The sequence below is a fragment of the Macrosteles quadrilineatus genome, unplaced genomic scaffold (genome assembly GCF_028750875.1).
Source record: "Macrosteles quadrilineatus isolate MER2022 unplaced genomic scaffold, UCM_ALF_1.0 Scaffold_2__2_contigs__length_208266976, whole genome shotgun sequence".
Taxonomy (NCBI): Eukaryota; Metazoa; Arthropoda; class Insecta; order Hemiptera; family Cicadellidae; genus Macrosteles; species Macrosteles quadrilineatus.
Window position 1 is genome coordinate 85,107,417 of NW_026542595.1, and position 20,255 is coordinate 85,127,671.

General features: G+C 34.8%; 2 protein-coding genes across 3 annotated transcripts in view; both read left to right on the forward strand.

Annotated features, from left to right (window-relative positions):
• LOC128985370 (leucine-rich repeat-containing protein 24-like) overlaps nt 1-20,255 on the forward strand; it is a 231,400-nt gene that overhangs the window by 200,402 nt on the left and 10,743 nt on the right. For both annotated transcript variants that reach the window (XM_054404806.1, XM_054404805.1), the window contains one exon: nt 2,474-2,538. The gene's annotated coding sequence lies outside the window, so the exon portion shown is untranslated. The remainder of the gene's footprint in view (nt 1-2,473; nt 2,539-20,255) is intronic.
• Nucleotides 9,181-10,484, forward strand: LOC128984523 (uncharacterized). The gene is made up of 2 exons (XM_054403854.1): nt 9,181-9,729; nt 10,473-10,484. Exons 1-2 carry the CDS (start codon nt 9,181-9,183, stop codon nt 10,482-10,484), a joined length of 561 nt encoding a protein of 186 aa, XP_054259829.1.

Below are 20,255 nucleotides of genomic sequence, written 5' to 3' on the forward strand. Positions count from 1 at the left end.
TCGATATTTTAAATCTTATCATCCATAATGGATCCAAAAATAAACAACATTCCGATTGAGATGTTCAATATTTCTATATACATCTAAATTTTTTTTCTTTATGTTTTTTGTTAGCTTGAAAATTTTAAATGTTTTCATAAAATGATAAAATTTTAAACAAACCTACTTCAAATTCAACAAATTTTAATTTTGTTTAAAATTAAATCAAACTAGTTGAAACAGACTTTTGCTAGTACAATATTAGTCCGAACAATGTTCAATATTTACCTATTTGTAACGCTTTCGTTATGCGATGCAAACCTCTTTGTTCAATATTGTCTTTATATACCCTGGACAGTGTTGCAATCTTCGTGTCACACTGTATAAATAGAATAGACCCACTTTGGTGCATAGAAAGTAGACCACGAACAAAAGCCACATTTGGCTTCTCATCCACTCAATTTCATAGCATGATGTAAGTAAGAAATTCTCGACCAGCTGAAGGCAAATTTACCTATTACCGGTCTCTATCTTCCCAAATCCATCTTCATCGGTGTTTTGTTTGTTGAAACATGATTCGTTGGCTGAAACAGGTTCGTGAATATATTGTACCAAGATAGAAAATGCTGCTTTAGTAAACGTCATATAAATAAAAAGAAAATTATGTTGAAATTGATTATCGTATTAATCCCGAGCCTCAAATACTAAGTCGTTGCATATAAATGTCATTGGATTGGTAAATTTGTGTTTAAGTTTATACATCAATAGATAACACCAAAACGAAATTTGGAGGGTTTCATATGATGCCCCCACCCCGGTTCCTGGGTCAGAGCAAAAATATGCTGTACTAGAATATTTGTTTAGTTTTTCGACATTTTAAATAAGCCTAAGTGCCTCTTTTTAGGTTTCAAAACTGTTAAACTTCCCGGGGAGGGATCCCGGACCCCCCTCTTTAGTGAGGGATATTTCATACCCCCGTTGTTCGCCCCTAAGGATTTGGTGAAATGATGCCACTGAAATACACAGAAAATCGCCTTTCAACTGTATTCAACTTATCCATAACAAAACTGTTTCAGCAGTTTATTATTTTTAATTCTTCCAAATAATGTAGATACTTTAACATAAGGTGACCCACAAAAATATTTCTAAGGGTACAAAAAGGGCCAATACATCAGTTATAATGAGTTGCATTTATTGGTTCTGCTGTAGGTCGGGTCTCAAACGTAATTAGTGTTTTTACCGATTTTCCTGGGGATTTAGTCCATACTTCACTTGTGGTGGCGCGACGACGGGACTTTAATGGCTCAAATCCTAAGCTTTGCTCTGTGACGGGGTTTATTTATGCCTAATTACGCATGGCAATTATATTTTGCATCTATTTCTCTCTGTTATACCTTACCTTTAATGGTTAGACTTGCAGTAGTTGACTATGAAATCCATAAGTTATTTTTTTCTGCTAAAGGCATCAATTATATTTTACAAAAAAATATACATCCAGTTTTCATGTTAAAAGTGTAGCCAGCTTTAAAATGAATGACTTAATATTGAATTGAATTGCCAATATAGTGAGGTATTATCAATTACTAATTTCAGTTGGATACGCCTTTTAACCAAACATAATTTAATTGATAGCTTATCGTAAACTATCGTGTTTAATAGCACATCAATCGTAGCACTGATAATTAAAGGAAAAACCTAAATTTGACAGCAGCGCACACTGGGTGGTTCAATACATTTTGTTCAATTTAAATCAAAGATTAGCTACACCTGGTACATATACTAATTTAGTAACAAATTTCAGTGTTATAGGAAAAACCTAAAACTTAACCATTATTCAACATTTAACCTCACAGGTAAATGAGGTAAGGTCATCAGCTTCTCACTATACTCTACTGTAGTCTACAGTGGGCCCCTTTGTGTCGGTCTACATGTCAGACACAAAGAGTCCTCTGTCAGCGTCAATTGATGTGACGGTCAGATAATGACAAGACCTCGTCAGCGTAATTTAATCGAACATATATCATGAGTCGTCTCAACTTAGGCTGGTCTCAATAAATGATTCCCAGGGTTGCATTACCCGGGTCCAAGGTCATTGAACTCAATCAAAAAAATTAGCATCTGGGAGCCAAGCATTGCTCGGGGAAACTCGTTAGTATTTCTAACTGTAGTTAGTTTATGGTACGTATATCCAAACGTTGTTCAATAATCTATTCCTAATATCGCAAAATGCGAATACTGTAGTTAGCTAGTGAATCTGTTAATCTTTATTTTTGTTTACGTTTTCCTTACTTGTTTACTACCATAACAAGCCTAAGATATTTTTGGATTTTTTCTTTGTTTTGGGAACGCATACTTTCAATGTTTTTGTCACTCACCATGTAAAACTGTTCAAAACATAGCTTATTTATTTTGTTTGAGTCTGGTGTTGAATAGGTTATGTTGTGTAACTACTCTTGCTGCAATAGTTTCATTAATTACAATGTTTTTTTTTCAGGGGTGCCTACTTAATGATCTACTTATTGCAACGAAGGATCTTGGAAAGCTTTACGTAAACGAATGGTAAGAAAAATTATTACTTCTAAAATAGCTGTTTTTAGTGTAGTGTTATTATTATTATTATTCCCTAAATACGTGCAGTTATTGTAAATGAGTTTATTATTTCAGGTTGCATATTCTCATTTACATGAGTTAGAATCTCGTGTATACTGTATAACGTTCAGTGACGATGATTTAAAAAATGAAAGTATATTTGTTATATAATGTTAGTATAAATTGCTCAAAATATGTTATGCTTCTAGCTTAACCACGCTATATAATACAACAATATATATAATACAAACAACTATATAATAAACACCATATAATAAGACAACATAAAGTTGTACAGCAATCTTATTATCTGATTAATTGAGTTTACTGAAATTAGCAGTACAGTATCAGAATCATTCGTAAGCAAATAAAGCTGTATCATCAATATTTTTTATCTATCTAAAACCTAATTTGAATATTGTGCTCTTCTCGAAACATCAACATTCATGAAACTTAAAACATATAAATCGTTCGAATTGGGTTAATATTGGGTTATCACAAAATACCTTGTGTAGTAGTTTTACTGTATGTCGACTTGTTGCGAGAAAATGTTATGTTCCTATGGACCTGAATCGATCACGGCGTTAGTTTTCACAATTATATTGTTTTAGAATATTTTGATCTCATTCTTCATCTCATTCTTTCTCGTGGTTTCAAGTTATCATTCATCCGTTCCTATTTCGTGCACCCAAACGTATACTGTAAACATTTACAAGACGGTAAATATTTATATTTAAAGATGTTGTCAAATATATACACTGTTTTGTTCTAAGTATTCTTATATTAATTTTTAATTTTAATGCACTCTAATAATATGTAACTGATTTCACCACAATCTCCATTTAAATACCATTTCAAATAGTTAAATGTTTTCCTCATAGAGTGCATCAGTATCTTCAAACCCCAATGGTTTCAAGACTAGCTCTCTGATTGGTCACTGATATGTATCACATGACCAACTCCTTCCTTCAGTAGAGTAGTGGCACACTCTTGGGCAAGTCCTGTTGCTATGAGGACTTAACATGCCTTTTCTCCTACATTTTCAAATACCATAAACCTCTTTACCAACATAAATATTTACCGCTGGCTTATAACTTATTATAAAGACAATTGAAGTGTTTTTTAACATCATATAGTGAGAAAAAGTGAACTTATCAACATTATAGCATTTCAGGATTCATCAAAGGGGGCCCCCAGTCTACGCATCAGTTTAATAACAAAAGGTTAGTGTATCCAATTCAAAATTACTATAATACAGTCCACATTGCTTTCTAATTAACATAAATTCCCCACATTTTTGGTACTTCGAGCCAGACGGATAAACTCAGTGCGTTGGAAATATTTAAAGAATTGTTAAGATTTAATTTCATTGTGAAATACATTTTTTATTTTATCACAAACACATTTTTATAATTTGTGAACATTTATTAAATAAGCCAGTGTTGTTTTATTGATTTTTTTAAATCATAGGACATTGTACTATATATTTTCAAAATCAAACATATTTAAGTTTGATGATTTTTCATATTTCATTTCCAAACATGCACAAAAGTGAAAGTCTAGTTTCATGTCCAATTTTAAATATTCATGATTATATCTCAGCCATTTCATGAGCCTTATCTCTAGCAGACATACCCCCCTTCCCCTCTCAGTATTCTGTTTGCATTCCAGGATATTCATTGTGTAGCCAGAAATAATTATCCTTCCTTTCCTTGTTCTGATTATCTACAAATGTTATTGATTCTCATCTATCACGAAAACAGCTGATTGCTTTGTACAGTAATATTGTCGATTGATCATTATTGTATTAAATGATACTTCTGGAACTTCTGGAAAGAAAATTAAAATGTAAATAATTTAGTGTGATTTTATATTGCAAATACTTTGCAAAATAAGTTATTGAAATTTCTAGTGAAGAAATAACTTTAATTTATAAATTCCAAGGTGGAGTTTATACAGACTTTTTGAGTTTTATTGTGTGTTTGACTATTCTATTCCAAAATGAGATTTTTATCTTTTGTCAAGCAAAGTCAACTTATTGAACAAAGACTTAGTAGTATTGACAAGCAAGTTACAACATTAAGTACTGTTCAAGCCCTTGAATCTTTAAATGATCAACAAATAAATAGAATAAAGTTACTTTCAACTGCAGCTTCTCAAAAACATGCAGAATTTGAAAAAATTGTTAATAAGTTGTTCTCTACAACTCCCCTACCTGAAGACATCGTAGATGAAAAGGTAACCGAACTTCAAGATAAAATATCTGACCTGTACATAAATATTAGTAGCTTATGTAGCACATTAATACCTACACCTGCAGTATCTGAGCAATTGAATCAGTCCACCGCTAGTTCAACAGCACAAGCTGTGGCTGTACCTCCGACAATAAAATTGCCTTCATTGGATTTAGGTAAATTCTCTGGTCAACCAGACCAGTGGATGTCGTTTCATAGCATATTTGAAAATGCAGTTCATACTAATGAGTCACTCAGTAACATAGAAAAATTTACATATTTGCTATCCTGTCTTTCAGATGAGCCATTGAGTTTGGTGAAATCTTTGCCTCTTAACGCTGCAAACTATGCTATAGCATGGCAATCTCTGATAGATAGATACCACAATACAAGGTTGCTAATCACTCTTCATACTAACAATATCTTAGATTTACCTCAACTTACTAGGCCTACTGTCAAACAATTGCGGAAATTTCTCTCAGTTTACAATGAAAACTACCAGGCCTTAAAAACTCTCGGTCATGATATTGCTAATGAAAGTTTGCTTTTGACAACGCATATTTTGCGTAAATTTGATTCTGTTCTCCGCACTAAGTTTGAACACTCACGTAATGACTCAAAAAAGGTCCCTACTATCAATGAATTAATTCTTTTCTTGGAAAATAAATGTACACAAGAGGAGGCTGCGGAGTTAGCTTCTGTTTCGAACAAAACATTTTCACCAAATGAAAACAAGAGCAACCACCCAATCAAATCTAATTTTGCGAATAAGGCTAAAACTAATAGGGCTAATGTTGTATTGTTGTCGTCTAATGACAAAGGTCGAATGCTTAAATGTATTTATTGCTCCGCTACTACTCACATAGTATTCAAATGTCCTAAATTTGGGGGCATTAATACTAAGGACAGATTTGACTTCATTAAGAGTAAAGACTTATGTGTAAACTGTTTTGGTATGCACAAACCTAAAATGTGTAAATCTAACCAGACTTGTCTTACTTGCTCAAAACGACATCATACTCTCCTGCATTTTGACCAGGCTCAAACAAGATTGAATGAAGCAAACACTGATCCCTGTACAAGTAATGTTAAGTCCCCTGATCATGTCAATCAATCGAATACTCTTATGGGTTTGGCTCGTACTCAGAATAATACTGTATTGCTTGCAACCGCTTTAGTGAAAGTTTCTACTCACAAAGGAAACGGTCTCGTTTTGCGTGCTGTTTTGGATAGCGCCTCACAAACCACACTTATTTCAGAAAGTTGTGCAAATATATTAAATGTAAAACGCTCTGCTGTTGGCGTCCCTGATATCAAAGGAATTTCTGTGGCTAACATAAAGCCTAAAGGTTTCACACATCTGAATATCTCTTCCCTCAGTGGGTCAAATTTGGCCTCTTCTCATCCTGTTCTTATTCTTGATCAGATTACAAGTAACCTGCCTCGAGTTCAACTCTCACCCTTCATCAAAGCTCAACTGAAAAAATACATGCTAGCCGATCCAACCTTTGACTTGCCAGGTCCCATTGATTTATTGATAGGAGCGGATCTATTCCCTCAAACTTTACTTGAGCCGCCTGTAAGTATGGGAGAAAATTTACCCTTCATTATGAGAACAATTTTTGGCTTTGTTGTGCTTGGTGCCGCACCTATTGCTCCCTCCAATCAACCGCTTCAATTTAGTGGAATATCCACTCTTCTCTCAACTAACGACTTAGATCTTCATGCTACTCTTCAACGATTCTGGTCAATTGAAGAACCGCCTCAAACTTTGAAAATTTCGCCAACTGATGCAGAGTGTGAAAAACATTTCCTAAACTCACACTCACGTGACAATACCGGTAGATATATCTGTCATTTACCGTTTAAGGAATCTCCTCAGAAATTGGGTCTTTCAGCACCTGTAGCTAAACGTATGTTTAACTCACTTGAAAATAAATTTGCTGCTCAACCAGACTTCAAGATGAAATATGTTGAATTCATGCAAGATTATGAGGCTTCTGGTCATATGGAAATTTGTGAATCAATTCCGCCCTCAGACGAACCTCACTTCTTCCTACCTCATCATGGTGTTTTTAAAGGAGACAAGCTAAGAGTGGTTTTTAACAGTTCGGTCCCAACTTCTACTGGAATCTCGCTTAACAGCTTACAACACCAAGGCCCAAAACTGCATAACGATCCCACTGATATAATTTTTCGCTTTCGACAACATAAATATGTCTTCACATGTGACATAAAACAAATGTTTAGGCAGATATTAATTCATGAAGATGATAGAAAATTTCAATTGATTTACTGGAGAAAAGAGCCCTCTCATCCGATCAAAGTGTATCAGTTAACCACGGTTACATACGGCATGAGTTCAAGTCCATATTTAGCCAATCGTGTTATCCAACAGCTAATGGCTGATGAAGGTGATAACCATCCGCTAGCAGCCAAAGCTCTGCAAGATCAAATCTATGTTGATGACGCTTTGTTAGGTTGTGACACTTTAAATGAAGCCCTTGACTTACAGCAAGATGTTATCGATTTACTACTCAAAGGAGGATTTCAGCTACGAAAATGGTCTTCTAATAATGAGAAACTTCTTGAAAATGTTCCGCTGGATCATCGTGAAACTCCCCTCATGCTTCGAAGCACTGATCAACCTTGTCACAGTGTCCTTGGCTTAAAATGGATACCACAAACAGACAAATTTTCTTATGCTATACCCAAACCCTTAGGAGTACATACAAAGAGAGCACTTCTTTCTTTTATTGCTCAGATTTATGACCCCATGGGGCTAATTTGTCCACTGGTTTTTTGGGCAAAGGCATTAATGCAGCACATTTGGTGTTTAGGGTTAGAATGGGATACTCAGCTTCCTGAGACACTTTCTGAGAAATGGTCTCAATTTATCAGTGAGCTCTCAGAAATTGACAATCTAAAAATACCTCGCTACCTTCCCATGGTAAACGCCAGTAATATACAATTACACGGCTTTTCAGACGCTAGTGAATCAGGCTATGCTTCATGTGTCTTTTTAAGGTTAGAAGATTCTGATCACAATGTTTCAACTCATTTGTTGATTGCAAAATCAAAGGTAGCTCCGCTTAAACGCACTACAATACCTAGGCTTGAACTATGCGGCGCTCATTTACTTGCCAAGTTGCTTCACTATTGCATCAATAAGTTTGATAAACAGTACCATATTACAGCTATCAATGCGTGGTCAGATTCTATGATTGCTCTGTCATGGATCCACACCCCATCTTACAAGCTAAAACTATTTGTAGCAAATAGAGTAGCTCAGATACAAGAGCTTACTCCTTCATGCATATGGAGACACGTTTCCTCAGCAGAGAACCCTGCTGATTGCGCCTCTCGTGGCCTAACACCTTCCGCTTTAATGAATCATGAGCTCTGGTGGTCAGGACCTAAGTGGCTTAAATGGGACTCAATTACATGGCCACAAACTAAACTTTCCCCAGATCCTGAAGAATCTCTTAATGAACTGAAATCAGAGACATTCAACCTCATAACATCAACCGATGACTCTAAACTACATTTTTTAAGTAAATATTCCTCATGGTCTAAACTTGTAAACGTTATGGCTTATGTTCTTCGTTTTATTAAATGTCTAAAGCTAAAGGCAAAAATAACCACTCATTTAACCAAACAGGAATTTTAAAGTGCAACAAATCGCATATGTTGGTGTGTGCAAAAGGAATGCTTTGCAAATGAGATCAAATCGCTTCAAGCTAAGAAAACATGTTCTACCCAAATACAACGGCTTGCACCTTTCTTAGATGAAGAAGGAATCATACGAGTTGGTGGAAGACTGAAAAATTCACCACTTAAGTACAGTGCAAAACATCCCATTTTGCTTCCCAAGAACCATTTTGTAGTCCACCTGCTGATTGATTTCTTTCATAAAATATACCTACATGCAGGACCGCAACTCCTTCAAGCAATGTTAATGCAAAACTACTGGATATTGTCTCAGAGAAGTGTTATACGCTCCAGAATATTTAAATGTATTCGATGTTTCAAAGCTAAGCCTAAAATGACAGCACCTTTAATGGGCGACTTACCTGCTGGACGTGTTACGGCTACTCGTTGTTTCAATGTTTCCGCTATGGATTATGCTGGACCTTTTACAGTAAAGGTTCACATCTTACGTCGACTGCAGCCAATTAAAGTCTATCTCTGTTTATTTATATGCTTTGCCACAAAGGCTGTACATTTGGAGATGGTCACAGATCTTTCAGCAGATGCATTCATTGCTTCCTTAACTAGGTTTACTGCCAGACGAGGCACTATATCAGATTTATATTCAGATTGTGCCACCAATTTCATTGGAACAGCCTCAACGCTTAAAAAATGCTTCCAAGACCTAATGATAAAACCTGAAACACAACGGTTTGCCCAGAACAACAAAATAACTTTCCATTTCATACCACCTCGAGCTCCACACCAAGGAGGCTTGTGGGAGCGGGCAATAAAAAGTGCCAAATACCACTTGAAGAGAGTCATAGGTACACAAATCCTTACCTATGAAGAGTTTCTAACACTGATTGCTCGTGTTGAGTCAATGTTAAATTCAAGGCCTATTACACCACTCTCTGCAGACCCATCTGACCTTGAAGCATTAACTCCAGGACACTTCCTGACAGGAGGACCTCTGACGTCTCTAATAGAACCTCATCTCACGGATATCTCTGTAAATCGCCTGAAACGGTGGAAACTTGTGCACGCATTTGCTCAACACATATGGAATAGATGGCATAGAGAGTATCTGCAGACCCTCCAAGAACGATCTAAGTGGACTACTCCAGAAGAAAACCTCAAGATCGGAGACTTAGTAATCATTCATGAAGACAATACTCCACCTCTTGCTTGGATGCTTGGTCGAATCATCTCAACCTCTCCTGGTCAAGATGGCACTGTAAGAGTCGTTCAAATCAAGACATCTACAAAAACCTTAACACGACCTGTAGTTAAGGTTTCCCGCCTTCCTATAAACTAACCTAACATAACTCTGGCTACCAACCCCCTTCCTTATTTTTATTCCTCATATTTCAATCATGCATGGTTCTTGTTTTTCTGTTGAACCGGATCGGTTCAAGGGGGCCGGTATGTCAAATATATACACTGTTTTGTTCTAAGTATTCTTATATTAATTTTTAATTTTAATGCACTCTAATAATATGTAACTGATTTCACCACAATCTCCATTTAAATACCATTTCAAATAGTTAAATGTTTTCCTCATAGAGTGCATCAGTATCTTCAAACCCCAATGGTTTCAAGACTAGCTCTCTGATTGGTCACTGATATGTATCACATGACCAACTCCTTCCTTCAGTAGAGTAGTGGCACACTCTTGGGCAAGTCCTGTTGCTATGAGGACTTAACATGCCTTTTCTCCTACATTTTCAAATACCATAAACCTCTTTACCAACATAAATATTTACCGCTGGCTTATAACTTATTATAAAGACAATTGAAGTGTTTTTTAACATCATATAGTGAGAAAAAGTGAACTTATCAACATTATAGCATTTCAGGATTCATCAAAGGGGGCCCCCAGTCTACGCATCAGTTTAATAACAAAAGGTTAGTGTATCCAATTCAAAATTACTATAATACAGTCCACATTGCTTTCTAATTAACATAAATTCCCCACAGATGTTACAATAACGATACATTTCAATAAGACACGCCGTTCATCTCAATGGGATTCTCCGTTAAACATTTTGTTATATATAAATATTTTCCGTCTAATATACGTTTACAATATCAGTGTTGATGTATCGAAAGGGACGACGTATTTATGTAAAATACCTATCAATGAGTTATTTAGTAAAAAATACAATTGTTTATAATTCAAACTCAGATCGTTTGAGTTTTAGTCACCAACCACGGCCAAGCACAGTCTGCTAATACAGTAGCTAATGTTCTGTTGCATCATAGTGGTCAACGCGCTTGATTAAGCGTTTCCGGACAGATCGTTGACTTTGGCCGGCCTTGTTCAGGGCGTTATCGTCATATATTTGCCACCAGTCACTATTTCTGGCCAGCCTTCTTGTAAATATTTGTGTCTGCCACTGCCGGCATTGCAGCCGTATATGGCCTCCGTGTCGCGGCGTGAGTCACTGGCGGCGTCAGCTGTTTGTTGTTTATGCGATCAGCTGTTGCGCATTGCATTGTTGAACACGTGCTTTGCACTTTGAACACCTGCAACGCGAACTTCCGTCTGGAGCTGTTGAAAACAAAGAAGTGTTTTGTTTCTCTGCTGGACATCGTGAGAATATTTGCAGAAAGTGCAATGTCTACTGTAAGTTCAACGTGCAATGTAAAATAGTCAATAGATTTTTAGCTTTTCGTTTCTACACTTCTTTCTTTGGCGATAAATCTTTACTTACAAGATTCATTTCTTGCACACCTTTCACACAATGGTTTTTTCCCTACAGTCATCTGACAAAGCGGGCTTCCTTGCACTGATTATTGTACAGAAAATTTCTAATTGCTGCATTTTCTTTCCTTTGGCGCACTCTTTTTAGTTGCACACCAGTATTCCAACCAAAACAACACAAAACAGCGTGCTTTTATTATGCACGTAATCCGTGTACGCTTGGAAATATGTTGGCAACACTTAAAGATACTACGACTGCGATCAGCTGTTGCAATGTTTCCCATTTCGTTCAACGCTTGGATTTGACCTAAACTAAAACGTGTTGTTTAGTGTTTGAAAGACTAATTATTCTTTATAATAACTGTGGAAACATATAATGTGTAACACGAGTGCAAATTGCCTTTGCTGCATTCGAGAAACTTTCCACACACGCCTACGGCTTGTGCGTAAACACTTCTTTCCCTGAGTTCTTAAGAATCTGGTCGTGATTTCAAAGTGGTAGCACACAATTGCAAAAACCATTGATGTATCAAATAAGATGTAATTTTAAGCATTGAGTTTAAATTTAAATAAAGGTCCAGATAAGTGAATGGTAATAAATAAATAAACTAAGATTAAGTATTCGAAAAGTTTAAGTGAGATTATAAACACAATATAAAACTGTTATTTATGGCATACCGTTTATTTCTGTGGATTTTAAAGAAGACATAAATAAGACCCGAAGCATCCAGTCAAAGCCCCTCCATCCGCGATCCCACCTGAAACCGAAACGGTCCATAAATTAAAGTTATTGGGCGCTTCGACTCCTTAGTTGATTGCCAATCTAAATTCCAATCAAGAAATGGAATGGAGGGATGCCATTACGGTCCTCTTTTGATATTATGAATTTATTTGCCTCACTTATTTAATGTGTCGTCTAAAGTAGCTTGTAAGACTTACAAAAAACGTATGTGATGTGCGTATCTGTTGCAATTTAGGTTTACGTTCGGGTTATCCTGAGTACCCAATATTGCTAAATAATATTATTTAATAATCTTCCCAGGCTTTAGGTGATTAAGCTAATGATCAAGATTGAGTAAAGGACTGAATTTTATTTTTTAGAAGGTGGATGGGTTAGTGAAATCGCATGCCTTTTCAATGCCCTTTGATGCCCTATGCATCTTTTCAAAATTTATTATCTAATCTAGTCTCAAGTAGAGTTTAATTTGTTTTTCATGAGATTTTTCAATTTAACCAACTTATCAACAATTGTTCGTCATACTGCAGCAAAATCAGCCGGTTTTAATGCATACGTTGCGGGTCTAAAAGTACCATTTTTACTCTCTAGGGAGTAAAAATAATTTTTAGTCTCTGGGTAGTAAAAATCAGCCGTTGTAAATAGTTGTAAATTTCGATTGTGTCAATCGTATCGATCGAAATTATTTATCGATTTATTTATTAGTAGGTAGTAAGCCTATTGTTGTCGATCGCTCGACATATCGATGGTATAATGTACTGTAACCCAATCGTAACTGACGAAATGATTGAATCACTTAAGCTGACAGCTGCTTATTTGCATTAGCAGATTTTAAAACAAGCTGGAAGTCGTTTTGAGAGGTTATCGTTTTATATGAATTATTTTGTTAATTAATTATGCAATATGTCGAAGAATATAGCTCACCACACGGGCAAAAAGTGTCTTGCTGTCTTGTAAGTAAAACTTGACCTCGGGTTAAAAAGAGTCACTTCAGGCCCTAGTGATGAAATATACTATAAAATTACAGTGCATCAACTAACAAATGCTTAGGCCTACATATATTTTCAATTTTAAATATTATTGTTTACCTAATCTATGAAGATTTCTCACGTCCTCATATTAAATAGGACATCATTTTTACTTAATGTAAAGTAAGAAAATCCAATAAATATACACTTACTAGTAGGACCTGATTATTCATTAATAGTTATTCATATAAACATATTCAAATATCCAGTGTAATATGTTTTATCTTATATAAACCATTCATTTACACAATCAGACGTGTTAAACAACCCTGTATTTGTTGAATACATGATAGAGATGAAACAACTATAATTTAGTTTGTATCCTGAGGGTTTGTTTTAGTTGTATCTTTCGCGCGAACTCGTTCGATAAATGAATTATATATTCTAGTTTTGCAAAGGTAAACGTGTAACTTCATTATAGATGTAGATTACAGTAATTTGGTTTTAATTACTCATTTTTTTTAAGAGCTCTATGATAGTTTCCTTTTATTTGAATTCTACAAAGGTAGAAACTTATATTTGTGTGAGTTAAAGTAAAATGTGTTCTATTAGCGAATTTCCCATATAGGGAATAAGCTATTACCGTAGTACTCACGGTAAGACCTGGGACGGATTTACTTTTTTTCGTTTTGAGGACTATAGAGGCAAAAAGCACCAACCGTTCAGATTTATATACAGGGTGAATTTTAAATGAGTTCCCCCCCTACTTTTTTCTACATTTCTTAAGATATCAACTTCGGACCACATCAGATCATTGTAGTGTAGTAAGTACTTCATTTTGACTGGATAAACATTTTTGGCCGCCATCTTGGATCCGCCATATTGGATACAAATTTTTTTTTCAAATGTAAAGGTAGGGTTGTGACCCATTGTTTCAAACTAAAATTTTACGCTGATTACAATGCCGCAATTAGTTTAAAAAATCTTGATCCGTTCTAAAGTTATGAGGACTTTTTATAACTTTATTTTTAGCCCATTTTAACATTGTGCATTTACAAACTAAGACCATAATCTCAAAATAGTGCTAGATAAAGATAGGTATACACCACCATTTATTGTCGACCTATTATCACTTGGTTATGACTGATGTATTTTTTTGGCCGCCATCTTGGATCTGCCATTTTGAAATGTGATAAATTATATTTAAATATGAAGGTGGTGTTGTGACCCATCATTTCGGACTACTTTTTTATGCTGAATTCAATGCCGCAATCCGTTTTTGTTTCTCAGGCTTTCTTGATGAAATATTAAAATTATCTTACTTAAATTTACAATATTTCAAAAAACAAATATGAAACTGCAAAACGGATTGCGGCATTAAATTCAGCATAGAAAAGTAGTCTGAAATGATGGGTCAAAACACCACCTTCATTTTTAAATTAATTTATCACATTTCAAAATGGCAGATCCAAGATGGCGGCCAAAAAAATACATCCGTCATAACCAAGTGATAATAGGTCGACAATAAATGGTGGTGTATACTTATCTTTATCTAGCACTATTTTGAGATTATGGTCTTAGTTTGTAAATGCACAATGTTAAAATGGGCTAAAAATAAAGTTATAAAAAGTCCTCATAACTTTAGAACGGATCAAGATTTTTTTAAAACTAATTGCGGCATTGTAATCAGCGTAAGATTCTAGTTTGAAACAATGGGTCACAACCCTACCTTTACATTTGAAAAAAAAATTTGTATCCAATATGGCGGATCCAAGATGACGGCCAAAGATGTGTATCCAGTCAAAATGAAGTACTTACTACACTACAATGATCTGACGTGGTCCGAAGTTGATATCTTAAGAAATGTAGAAAAAAGTAGGGGGGGAACTCATTTAAAATTCACCCTGTATATGTCCGTTAGCACTATAACTCGAGCAAAATTATCCGATTGTGATGAACGTGTAAACCTACATTTATTCGAATGAGTTCGCGAACCAGCATGATCGGACCAATGGCAACGGAAATTTATGAGGGGTTTATGGGGTAAAAATTGCTTTTTCTCATTTTTTACCCTAAAAACATAAAATTTAGCATTTCTTTCCAAACCATTTTGTAGAGCTTAAAAAACAAATAATTTGTTATATTAAAGCGTTATTATGTGCCTAATGGTTACGGAGAAAAAAAAATTAAAACAAGTTAACTGTTCTTGTTTGCTTGTTTATAAGCACATTTTGATCACATTTGGGAAATGCATTTATTTTATACTAAACTATTAACATTTTACAAAGAAAAACCTTCTTACCCTCCCTGTTGCAGTACTCATTAAACCAATGCTATTTAAATAGGGAATAAATTTGATATTTTTAAGGAGACATTTTAGTGTAAATCCAATTAGGCAAATGGAAATTCACTTAGTATGCAGGTTTGCTGCAGCGGGAGTATTTTTGTATAATATTGTATGAAACAACGAAAAAATCTATTGAATCCTAATGAAATATCATAACTTTTAACAAAGAGTGGAGAAAATTTCAACACTGGATACTGAGGTACAATCTATCGCGAGCCATAAAGAATTTAATTTATGCCATAAATATAATCAGAATGTAAATGTATTCCATCGGATAAAGACTTGCTGAGGGAGGTACCTTTAGCACCCGCTTCTCGTTAGATAAGTGTTTCTACATGTAAAATATGAATGTAATACTTTCAAACACGCGGTACCTGCTAGCTGATTGAAATATACACAGAATACACAATACTAAGTTTCGTATAGTATTATTTTTAACTTGTTAAATTCAGGGATGGTTGTTCTCACCTGAAGAACCTATCAAAGAAACCTGAAGAACCATTTGTCTCTAAATAGGTGGATCTAGAATTCAGGTGGACCCCAAATCACCTAATGGAAACAACATGTAATAACATAGGCCCTACTTATAAGCAATTATTGGTGACTAGCGAGATTTAAACCCGGGACTCCTGTACCAAAGGCTAGCTGCATCTCACACAGTACTGAAGTAGTTGGCTGTATTTTTTACAGTAACGTGAGAAATATTTAAATACAAGATCAATTATTTCTACAACCTGTATTAATGTATAGGTTACCCGAAGAAAATTATTATTCTCAGGAATGATGACAGACAAAATCGAACTTTGTAGACAATTTCCGTATACATCATTCTACATGTTAAGTCTAAAAACTCGTAGCATGTGTTTTTAAAAGAAACCTGTGTTCAAAAGGGGGGTCTTTTAGTTAAACTAAAAAAAAAAAAAACTTAAAAAAGGACTGCGTGTAGGAAATATTATTCATTCACTTTTTCGGAGTACAATTAAATCCAAATCTCATCAATTACAGTAAAAGTTAATGCCGTTACAGGTCCACAATTATTGTTTCGAACAGGAGATACTTTCTTGAAATACAATTATTACTTTAAATTGTATAAATGTACATAGGACAATAAATATAGAGAAATAATTTATTTTCAAAATGTATCGAATTAGGAAAAATACCTCTTAGAAAATGTGAATCCCGCATTTACTTCAAAGTAGACAATATTATTCAAATTTGGCCAAATGGAATTAGGTCCCCGGTTTGCACGGGTGGACGCGGTTGAATGAAACAGATTAAATCACAAATGAAATTCCAGCACATCTTTAGCAACGGACGAACTAACTTGAGGGATCTTCATTAAATAACATTCCACGTACAAAACGACACTCTATTATGTGATGGATACTTTTATCGTGAAAACACAAACGTTCTTTTTGTAATGGTAGTTTTTCTAGTTAATTGACCAAACAAATCTTGTCAGTACAATTTTTTCTTAAATTTCTAGTATGACACTTTTGACATTAAACATTAAATTTAATAATATAATATGACGAGGGTAATGTTTATTTTTAAAATTTTTATTTTTTACTCATCAGGGCAGTATAACAACCCCCCCCCCTTTTTTAATGCAAGTACACGTCAGTTTTTAGTACGGAGCATTGTATCGATTAAAATCTTCGATTGAAGTCTTACAATCGATTAACGTATCGAGGATGAGTCCGGTGGTAATATAAGTGGTGGTAAGTGGTCGTCGATTTCGATTGGGCACTCCAATCATCATCAGACCCAAAAGGCGAATAAGGTATATGTAATAAGGTTTAATAACACGTACAACGTAGATCAAGAGTTTATTTAGGGGAACTGTATCGAGTAAAGGGGTTTCTCTTTGAATATTTTGAGTAACAAGACAACAAAAAACTTAATAAGCAAATTTATGGTGTGTTAATCAAATCCCCCTCTCTTACCAATTGATGATCGACACAAAGCTGTATACTGAATAATCATCTTCCTCAAGTCCTAAGTTTGGAGATTGACTCGTACATGATCTCATCCTACACTCATCTCCGTTCATACTTGGCTTAAAATACCTAACCTTCAAACCTTCGTATGGTCGCCATTTAAATTGAAAGTATTAAAGTATTAATTAGAGCAGATTAAACAACTATGATAAGAATATTGGCATTAAAACTAAGAATATTAGCTTACAAGACAAGTTCGTAAGCATTATAACATAAGCTCTGTAAATGTATGAATTGTGTACAAGTTCTAGGCAGATCGCATGTGACCGACCAAACAGTTAAGCAAATAAACCAATTCGTTCCCCGAAGTAAATAATGTAATAGATTGTGTCACGATGGTTTGTCAACAATTGGTTCACCTGAAGCAATGCTAATGGTATTTGTCGTCGCTTTGTTGTAAATTGATATATAGATTCGACCCGACATCCATATCCCGAGACTCGACATAAAATGGCGCGCGAGATGTATCGATGTTGATTTATAATTAGCTTATGTTGATTCGGCTGATTCATTTCACTGGTTATTCACTCAGTTTTAATCCACCCTTAAGCCTAATCAATAATTTCGACGGACTTCATTATCTGTTTGGCTCTTTATCCAGGAAATTCATCGCCCTTTGCCCTTTGAAAATACTGTTTGGTCGTTAAAAAGGCGGGATTATTTTATTTGCCAATACAGTAATCTTTCTAGTGTGAAATATATTTTAAATCTCTATCATTAATCCAATTTTTGCTCGTAATTCGTGCACTATATTCGTTTCAATTTATCTTTTACTATCAATACTTACAGGTTGTTAAATTTAACAGACCAATAAGATTTTTGAGGCGAAAGTCCGATTTGATGTTAACAGTTAACAAATTGTCAGCTTTATATTGACACCTATCGACGGCATGTGATAGTTTTTTAGTTTAGTTGTTTACGAGAATGTGGTTATAAAACCAAGATAAAGTGTACATTTTTTAATCGGGTTTAAAATGATTTTTTTATGTTCAAACAAAGTTCCACTGAAAATTACTTTTCCAAAGTAACAAGAAAGATGTAAAACCTTATCAAATGTGACACCTAACTTTTTTTCTATGTTCAATGGTAACCTTTTGAACCATAAAGTCCCTCACATTTAAAAGCTATGAAGTAGAAGGGGGAAGCCTTTTAGAAAAAGGTTCCTTTATGTTTTAAAGAAGTCATAAAAGTTTTTAGTATTTACAATAATTTAAGGTAAAATATATATATTTCGATAATGAGTGTCCTTTATGTTTAAAAAGTGTTTACTATAAAGGAATATAAGATGACACCTCTAGTAAGATTACTTTCAAGGGATTTATAATAATTTAAAAAGAAAGTCAAATATTTTAACGAGCTTATTTTCTCCCAAATTAATTTTAAAAGAGTTGGTTTATAATAGGCTACACGTTTTGAAACTAAACATCCATCAAAGTTACTAAAATAGTGTAGCTTAAAATTTTGATTTTTTTTTCTTCTGTTAAATTTTTTAAATGTGTTCATCACTCAGATTATTGTTAGTGCAACTACAGTAATGCTTTCGATGTAAACTAAATATCAAATCAAATTACGTCCATCAATAAAATGACCAAGAGTTAGTACAGTATTCAATTATCATATTGATCCGATCAAGAAGTTGTTCGTCGTCGAGTTATGACGCCAATATCCACTAACGAGCATTCAATAAAGGGAATTCCTCGTTTAACGAGGATCCGAATATTCGGTTTATTGCTGACGATTGGATTTTAATATTCGGGATGCATATTTGAATAACGTACGTGTCGTTATGTTCGCGTCGTTTGCTTTCTTTTGTTGCGTTCATAAAGCTATTTCCCAACAATGCCGGTAAGTAAATCAACTATTTCATCAAATACGTTGACGGAGATTGCCATAAATATTTTGATGGAAGTTACCATAATTACCATCCTCTTGGCCATTGCCCATTTCTGGATAGGTTGTGTTAGTAAAATAATACATATATCATAAAAACTTTCAAAATGAACAAAATACGTAAACATATATTTAACAACTTGAGTGTCAGGTGGCATGAAAGTAATTAAAAAAATCAACCGTACATCAAAATAATCCTCCAAGAAATAGAAGCTCCGTTGTCAGCACCATGGCTTTAACATCTTTTTGAACAGTTTCGGCTCCAGGTTTTTAATGTTCTCATATATTACAAGCCATTAATGGAAAACTGCCATTCACTTTAGAAGTACGGCATATGGCAATAGAGATCAGGTTGTTGTTTCTTAAATTTTGACCGCAAAACTGCCCTCTTATTTCGAAATCAGCTAAATTATCTTTTACGTAGAGGAGGGAGCTCAATATGTAGTTACCATAGACTGTCAGGATGCCAAGCTCTTGAAATAAAGGTTTGCACTGTTGCCTATACTCAGCTTCTGCCATAATCCTCGAAACCTTGTTCTGAAGCAGGAGGACTCTCTCACATGCTGCAGAGTGCACCCACAAAAGCAGACCAAAGCAGATGTGGGTTGGGTATGAAACAGGGAAAGGTAAATGAAGACAACAATAGCAAATTGGCAAAATTTTCCAGTTTTCTGATAAGGGAAATTCCTCTTGACAGTTTCTTGCACACCATGCTGACATGATCAGTTCAATAACGTTTGCTGTCTAAATGGAATCCAAGCAGTTTTACTTAGTGACTTTCTAATTCAACTCTCGCGAAGGAGCAGATGAGCTTATGAGTCCTGTCTTTGTTGAGACTTAGCTTACTACCCTTAAACCAAGCACTGGCATTACGGAGGTGGTTTGCAGTAGGTCATTGTTGCGAGAGATTATCGTTGTGGTTGGAAAATTAAAAAAATATCGGTCCTTAAAAAACAGATGACAGGGGGTGTTATCCCTGTTTCTTATACAGGGTTAACTCTAGTTTCCTAGATTATATTCTGTTAGATTCGTACGATGTCCGCACACCAGGATGTGAGTTATTAATACGAAGACGATTAAACAATTTACATTGTTTAATGAATGTAACGACAGCT

What these genes read in the sequence shown, in the direction of transcription:
- LOC128984523 (XM_054403854.1), top strand. Translation starts at nt 9,181, where the DNA reads ATGATAAAACCTGAAACACAACGGTTTGCCCAGAACAACAAAATAACT.